Source organism: Octodon degus, unplaced genomic scaffold (genome assembly GCF_000260255.1).
Source record: "Octodon degus isolate 3935 unplaced genomic scaffold, OctDeg1.0 scaffold00001, whole genome shotgun sequence".
In the NCBI taxonomy this organism is placed as follows: domain Eukaryota; kingdom Metazoa; phylum Chordata; class Mammalia; order Rodentia; family Octodontidae; genus Octodon; species Octodon degus.
Window position 1 is genome coordinate 15,209,947 of NW_004524577.1, and position 8,709 is coordinate 15,218,655.

General features: G+C 39.4%; 1 protein-coding gene across 2 annotated transcripts in view; it reads right to left on the minus strand.

The window, feature by feature from the left end:
- Lgsn (lengsin, lens protein with glutamine synthetase domain) overlaps positions 1 to 8,709 on the minus strand; it is a 39,945-nt gene that overhangs the window by 17,374 nt on the left and 13,862 nt on the right. For both annotated transcript variants that reach the window (XM_023709197.1, XM_023709201.1), the window contains exons 3-4: positions 1,618 to 1,750; positions 624 to 794 (exon numbers count right to left, since the gene is read on the minus strand). In XM_023709197.1, the coding sequence (XP_023564965.1) occupies positions 624 to 794; positions 1,618 to 1,750 (304 nt within the window). The remainder of the gene's footprint in view (positions 1 to 623; positions 795 to 1,617; positions 1,751 to 8,709) is intronic.

Here is an 8,709-nt window from a genome sequence, read left to right on the forward strand (position 1 = left end):
AGGCAGGCAGCCTGGGAGTGTGGTGCTGTGGAGAGGCCCTGGGTTCAATCCTAAGCACAAATGAAGGAAGGAAGAGAAAGAGAGAGGAAGGGAGGGAGGAAGGGAGGAAGGGAGGAAGGAAGGGAAGGAGGGAGGGAAAGAGAAAAGACTTGAGAGCTCTTCTACTTCAACTCCTAAACTTTTCAGATAAGCAGCCAAGAGGGTAAAGAAAATTACAATTTAATTTTTTAAATATATTTAGTACAGGGTCTCTCTACACAGATCTGACTCATAGTAATCCTCCTGTTTTCAGTCTCCCCAGCACTGGGATTACAGGCGTGCACACCACACCCAGTCTCAGTCTCAATATCTTCACACCCTGGACTCAGGGGTTGGCATGGCATGCTAAGAATCAAACCCCCATCCCTGCATCAGCCTAAGCAGGCACTTCAGTCTGCTGAGCTATCTTGCCAGCCCTGCAATTTACTTTTTAAACGATAGGTTTAGAAATATTTTGTACTGCAACTGTGAGGGTAGCATTCCTCAATTTAGATTAGATTATCTCTGCTTCCAACACAAATGTGGAACTAGTGACTAGAACCATACGTCCATTTGTTCTAGAAACTTCAGCAATTAATTCTTACCAGAGTTCGGGTTAAATTCACCAGCCAGAGTGCTGGTTGATATTTGGGGAGGTGACGTTTTCATCACTGCTGTTTGATCCTGGGAGTCCTTGTCGCTGTGTGGCAGATGAGATTCAGCAGGTTTGCTCGTGTCTCCCAGGTTGTGGCACACCATTTGGCTTCTGTTCCTCTCTGCAGCAGTAGGCAAAATATTAAAACATGTTGCCATTGTTTTCAGTTGTCTTGTGTACAATATGGAGAGGGAGCAAGAGGCTAGCTAGACTCAGTGCTAGAGCACTTGCCTAGCACACACCAGACCCTGCGCAGGGCCTGGCACCATCCCCCCTCCTCCCTGGAAAAAAATAACAGAGAGAGAGAAAAAAAAAAAAAAGGAAGATAGCTAGAGGTCAATGCTTGAGAAAACTTTGAGTCCTGGGTAGACCCAAGCCAAAGGCAGGACAGTGAGAGTGGTCCACTGGTGGTCCACCCCAGCCACAAGTCCTCAACCCTAGGAAAAGTTCACCTGCTCTTTCCTGTCACCAGGTGCTGCAGTCCTCCTGCCTCTGCCTCAGGACGCCACACAGCCCCTAGCACTGAGTTTGCTGTCAGCCAAGTTTACACTCCAGATCAGCAGATTCAAACCTGCCCTAGCTCAGCTAGAATTTCAGCAAATACTGAGAAAACCAAAAGAAAGCTCTCTCTTGCGCTCTGCCCTGCAAATCCTCTGTAAAGATCTCTGTATTTCTTCTCACCTAGAAGAAATATTCCTTTCATACTTGCTTTTGTTCTTTTGCTTCATTCTCTGTTATACCCATTTACCATTTGTAAATTCTGAATATTTTAATTCTTTATTTGAATATTTGCACAGAAATATCACATGTGTGTCAACTTTCATGTCACTTATGTAGCAATACATTTCACTTTATTGTTCGGCTTTTCCCAAAGACAAAAAGAATGTTCAACTAGGGATCATCACTGACCACACCACTTTTGAGAGATCAAAGTAGTTAGATACCATTTGAGTTCGACGTGCTCATGTCTCCCACTTGCATGGGACAGAGATGTGGTTTGACGACTTTTTTTCTTGTCCTTCTTAATTTATTCATCCTGCTGGCTTCAGCCTCATTACCTTCAACTTTTGTTGAGTCCTATAAAAACAGGTGAGCAAAAATCTGAATACCATTCCACACAAATGAATTAGGATACAAAATAACATAACATTGGACAGCTAGATTTTCAAATGTGTTTAGGAGATTTTTGATAAGATGATAAATTTTGTCACAACTCCCTACATTTGGATATCGAAGGCTGGATTTTTCTCTGTCTTCTTTTTTGGCTGTCATAGTCATTAAGTAAATTAGGAAATTGTCTAAGCATTCAGCATGTCTTTATTTTTTACTTTGGAATATATCGTTTGATATTAAATAATGTCATAAAACCCATTTCATCAGAAGAGCTTACGATGTAATTTAGGATCTCTGATTTTTGTGACCAAAAGTATAAGCCCCTGAAAAGTTATATTCTCTTCTCTCTTCTTACTCATCCTCCCTCAGTGTTCTTCCATCAATATTTACTTGGCTTCAGAAAAGTATTTTGAGTCATAAAGTGTAACTTTGTGACTGGTTTTATTTTATTTATTTATTTATTTTTGCGGAACCAGGGACTGAACTCAGGACCTTGCGCTTGCCAGGGAAGCACTTATTCTACTGAGCTATCTCCCCGGTCCCTATTTTTTTTTTTTTATGAGCAGAATATATTTATTGAGGGAAAGAAAGCTCCTGTCTGAGAGAGGGACAGAAGGGGGACCCGAGGAGGTTATCCCCCTGTGACTGGCTTTAAATGGGTAAAACAAATGTCATGCTCTGGCCAGGTGTGGTGATACACACCTGCAATCCCTCCTGAGGCAAAGGATCACTGAAAGTTCAAGGCCAGCCTGAGTTACACAAATCTGCCTTGTTCAAGGCAAATTTAAAATGCATAGTGAAACCCTGTCTCAGAAAAACAAAAACAAAAGAAATATACTGAAACCAATTTATAGCTTAGGAAATTCTCAGACTCGTAATGATCTTTCTGTTTTCAGCCTCCCCACCATTGGTATTATAAGTGTGGACCACCACGCCAAGTCATGGTGGCTGGATCTGTGCACCTGGGTGTGGTACCCAGGATCGAACCTCGGTCCCTGTGCTTTCCTCAGCAGGAGCTTAGCCTGTTAAGCTATTTTGCCATCCCAAACTTGGGAAATTTTAAAGAAATCCATTTAAAGTAAAGTATTCTCAGGCCAGGGAGATGGCTCAGTAGAATAAGTGCTTCCCTGGCAAGCACAAGGACCTGAGTTCAAACACTGGTTCTGCCAAAAAAATAAAATAAAATAAAAATAAATTAACAAAGTAAAATATTCTCATTTTAGCCTTCCAGTCTAAGTCATTGACATGCTACTACAGCAGGAAATCAGGCAATGAGGTAGAAGGTAGAAATAGTAGGTTGTATGTTTCAGTACTGATAGTAGGGAGAATAACCTGTAGTCCTAGTACACACACACACACACACACACACACACACACACACACACACACACACCTTCTCACTAGAAAAAAAAATTGTGTTCAAATGAAGTGAGGGGATAGGACACAGCTCAGCAGCACAGCGCCTGCCTGACAAGTGCAAGATCCTGCATTTGTTTCCTGGTATCAAATAAATAAACAGGGCTGGGGATATAGCTCAGTGACATAAATACCTGCCTGCCAAGTGCAAGGTCCTGAGTTCGATCCCCAGTACCGAAAAAAAAAAAAAAAGATCAAATAAATACACAGTAGTGGACTGAGCATCACCATGGTAGAGCAGTAAACAGCAGAGAAAGAGCCTTTCTGAGAGCTGCTGTCAAGACTCTGAAAGACAGCAAGATAAGGAAGATAAGCAAGAGGGAAGTGGGTCCTTTAGACCTGAGAAGGATCTGTGTGTGAATTCAAGCTCACAAAGAGAGTGAAGACGGAAACTGCAACAAAGAAGAAGCAGGTGGCTTGTACTGTCTTCTTCCTGAGACAGGACTCACTGTGTGAAAGGAACAGTTCAAGCTTGCAGACACACATGAGGTAGAGGAGACCCCAGGGGCCTCCACAGACACAGGCGTTAAAGGAAGGAGCAGACGTGAAAGACTGCATTGGCTGGCTGTGAGTGCTGAGGGCTCAGCCATCCTTTGCAAGACAGAAATTGAATTGACTGGGAGCCAACTTGGAGAGGGACCAACACCTCAGGGGAGATGCTGGCTCCATCTAGTGGCCCCCAGCTGGGCTCAGACCCATGGAAGGCGCACCGATGGCTGCAGGCTGAACAAGTCTGGTCTCAGCCAGAAGGTGCAGACTCTCTGAGATTATCCACTACCTTCTCCAAAAGCTACTGCTGGCTTGCTGAGCTAGATCAGCATGGATTGGAACTCTGTCTCCACACATTGTCTACCTGCAACAGCAGAGACATATCTTGAAGTGGACTTTTTTTCTTCTCTCTTTTGTTTTATTTTTAGTGTTGCACTGGTGGTGTTTGTGGTTTTGTTCTCTGTTTCTTTTCTCCTTCACTGCTTGATCTTGATTTATATGAGTGGGTACATGGTTTCCAGCCTCTTTTGAAAAATTGTTTAATTTATTTATTTGGTACAGAGCCCTCACTACGTAGCTCAGACTCACAATGATCCTCCTGTCTGAACCTCCCCAGCACTGGAATGACAGGCATGCACCACCACACCTGATTTTCTAACCTCTTTGTGATTGTGGGTCTGTTCCATTCTTTTTGTCTCTTCCTTCTCTCTTTCTTCCCAGTCTTCTGAACCAGTTAAGTCAGGCATATAGAACTTTAATTAGCCATGATAAAAAAAATCTACAGCAAGGCATATCATAGTCAAGAGTCCAGAAATTCAACCTGAGACTAGAATCTTAAAAGCTGTTGGGAAAAGAAACTGACCTATAAAGTGAAGCTCATCAGAATCCCAGCTGACTTCTTAGCACAAACCCTCAAGTCAAGGAGAACTTGGAGGGAAGTATTTCAAGTTCTAAAGGAAAACAACCTTCAACCCAGATTGATGTACCCTGCAAAACTATCCTTCAAAACTGATGGAGAAATAAGACATTTCCATGACAAAGAACATCTGAGGAAACATATGACCACCAAACCAGCACACCAAAGCATTTTCAAGGACATTCTAGAAAGAAATAAGAAGGGCTATAACTCCATGAACCTCAGCAGAAGGAATCTATTTGTCCAGGAAAACAATTAAACAGAGGGAGGGTAAAAAAGAGAGGGAGTCAACAACCAGAAAATAACATGACAAGGATAAGTCAATACATATCAGTTATAACCATCAATGCTCATGGCCTCAATTCACCAATCAAAAGACACAGGCTGTCAGAATGGATCAAGAAGCAAAATTCAACAATACACTGCATGCAAAAAGCATGTTTAATTCAAAAAAATCATAGACTGAGTGTCAAAGGATGGAAAACAATACTCCATGCAATAGAAACCCAGAAAAACATTAGTAGCTATTCTATTTGCAGGCAAGATGAATTTCAAGTCAAAGCTGATTAAGAGAGACAGGGAAGATCATTATACCCTTGTAAAGAGAACAATCCAAGAAGAAGATAGAGGACTTGGGAGATAGCTCAGTGCTATTGGCACTCACGTGGTCCTGAGTTCAATCCCCAGGACCAGAAAAAAAAAAAAGCTAATAATTCAAGAAGTGATAACCACCATAAATTAACAGACTTAATAGTGGTGACTTTAAAGAGTTTTGCAATCCTCTCATTGTGCCTTGAGGGCGGGATAGTGACAGGGGCAGGGTCAAAAACCGTAATCTAGATGTTTTGAGCTATCACCTCTTTGAAGAGCAGATTTTAAGCAGTGCCATATCTATGGGCAGATTACACATATATATGTTCCAGCTGGCTGCCAGGGAAGAACTGTACTAGTTTTTCCATAAAATCAATTCAACTTTTGAAGACTAAAAGAAAAAAAAAGAATTTTGATGTTTTCTATGTTTATGTGTAATTGTGATGTATAGTTATGTTCATTCCTATATTCACAAGGATATGTTTCATGGAATCAAGCCTGCTTTGTAATTTGTGCCTTCATTTATTAGGAAATTATGGCCTCATTTACTCCAGATAATCTCATATTTGGATTTTATAGTACATACTCTGTGATACAGTAATACATTTTCTCTGACTAGTTTGGGATTATATTCAAATACTTGCATAAATTTTCCCAGGATACTTCCAATAGAACTTGACAGAATTATCAAGCCTTATTATACATATTCCCATTTCTAAAATTGTATTACCAGAAATATGGATCATGTAATTTTATTTTTGTTAAATGTTTTACATATGTATGATCTTTTAAACAAATTTTATTTGAAGAAGTATATAAGAATCAAAGGAACTGGAGACACTAGCATTTTTTATTAGTTTGGCACTTGGGATTCCCCTTATCTGTAGATTGGAGGACTCAGAAAAGAGAAACCTTAAGATCCAGCTTCAAGCTCCATCCACCAATTGAATGAGAATGTACTAGAAAAGTGATAGGTGTGCTTTCTAGCATATTCTGTGCAAAATAGAATCCCTGCCTTGCACACTAGAAAAATGAGTCTCAGAGTTACTTATGCAAGGCCACAATGTGTATGAAAGACACAGTTCCCATAAAGGTCTAATTTGCAAAACCTCGTTCTGTGTCCAAAAATCCAGAGGTCCAAGCTCAGACAAAATGCAATTTTAAAGCATTCATCAGCTTCATGTCAATGAATTCAAAATGGATCATTTCTTAAGACAAAAATGAAGATAATCTACGTAGATATCAACTATAGAATTTCACCAATATTAGCCCAAAACCAAAGTTTGCAACATATACCTCTTATTCAATAGAAATAATTTGAAAGGGAGGCTTTTCTTTCTACATGAAAAATTAATTTCCTTCTATCGTTGAATTTTATTTTATATAATATGGTAATCACAGTATAGTCATTGCTATAATGACTAAACCAGATTTACTGGATTGATGAGTTATTCTGTCTACAAGAAAATGTTTTTTCCCCTTAATCTTTCATGCATTTTTAGGTACAATGGGAAGAATACTCCAGTGAAAATTTGACTAAACCAATTCATAAGGTTTGAGTTTTAACTCTGCCTTTTCCATGAAATAGCAAGTTCTTCTGGACCTTCAGTCATCCAATCCATAAATAAATGGAGTTATACCTAGCAAGTACATTCATATTTTAAAATTATTTTCATGACCAAGAAATATTTCATGTCTGATTTAACAGTTATAGCCAGTCTGGAAGAATAGTTACTATAGATATTTTTGCTAAAGTAGAAGAAATAGGTCTATGGGTTTTGAATAATTTGTTCAAGGTCATTATGACTAGCAAGGAACAATGGAAATTCATTGTTCTCAATAAATCTAGGTCATTTATTTGGAGTGCTTCTCACATCATCTCTGCTGGGCAGTTGACAGAAACAGAATTGCATCTCTGTAACATTGTCTGCAAAGATCATACAACTTGTTTGACTTCATTAGTTATATTTTCTTTCTCAACTATAACTTTTAAATAATCTTTCCTGTGTATCAGTTAGAATTATCTTCATTGGTGTCACCTGACTTCATCAACCCAGAGAGGGAGAGTGTAACCTTCTATGGCTAAGACAAAGTCAAAGACATAAAAATAAAACACAAAGAATCATTTCCAAGATTTAGCTATTACAAATTGTGCTGCTATGAACATAGGCACACATATATCACTGTGGTACAGTGCTTTCATTTCTTCTGGAAAAATACAGAGAGGAATAGCTGAATGTTCATCAACAAAGGAATGGATCAAAGAAGATGTGATATTTTTATACAATGGAGTACTACTCAGCTAGAAAGAAAGACAAACTCAAGGCTTTTATAGGTAGATAGATGCAACTAGAGACCATACTCACAAGTGAAAGAGTAAATAAAATCCAAAAGGTACAATAAATATTGTGAAAGGGAAAGAAACTGCTCAAAAGGAAAGGACAACTGGGATGGAGTAAAGAAGGAAGGGAGAAAAATGATATGCATATATGCGTAAGATAGTTAAGATAATCGTACTGCAATTTCTTTAGCTTGAAAGGAATGGTTAGTGCTTATAGTGTTTGATGAATTTTACTTGCCTGTATCTGGTAATCTGAGCAGCTACTTTGAAGATAGCAACGTGCAATATAAGAGCCGTCGTTAATTTCCTATCATCTTGTTTTGAAATTCGGTATTGTTTTGGGTATTTTTTTTTATCTCTCTCTTTAAAATTTTAAAAAACAATCATTTTCAAAAAAATCTTACAAGCTGGCCAAATAGCTCAGCAGATTAAAGTGCCTGCAAGCAGGCACAGGGGCCTGGGGTTCGATCCTGGGCCTGCCGGGCCAGCCCCGGGTTTACAGGGTGTTCAGGGTCTCACTCCTAGATCAGACTCACAGTGATCCTCCTGTTTGCAGCCTCCTGAGAACTGGGATTACAGGCCTCTGTCACCACACCCAGTCACAATTGCTGTCTCATTGCACCCAGGGGCAGTGCCTGCATGCCAGGCCAGGAATTGAACCCTGCATGCACTTTGAGACAATAAAATCAAATGAAATAAACCAGACACACAAGATTAAATATCACATGGTTTATCTTATATAAAAAACACATATCTACAGTGTAAAATATAGACAAGAGAAAAAAATGTAATCACTATGTACTGCCAACATGTACTAATAATCATTTTTGAGACAGCACCTCACCATACAGGCCCTGAACTCACTTTATAGTAGGCCAGGGTAGCCCCAAACTCACAGCAATTCTCCTGCCTCAGACTCCCAAGTGCTGAGATTATAGGCATATGCCACAACTCCTGGCATTAAAAATAATTTTATAACAAAATAAAATAAAGCCGGGGAGATTGCTCAGTAGAATAAGCGCTTGCCTGGCAAGCTCAAGGGCTTGAGTTCAATCCCTAGTTCTGGGGGGGAAAAAAAAGTTTAAAAATAAATAAATTAATTAAAAAAATAAATAAAAAAATAAAATAAAATGTGGGAAGAAAAGAAGAATAGAAAGTTCCCTCAGGCTG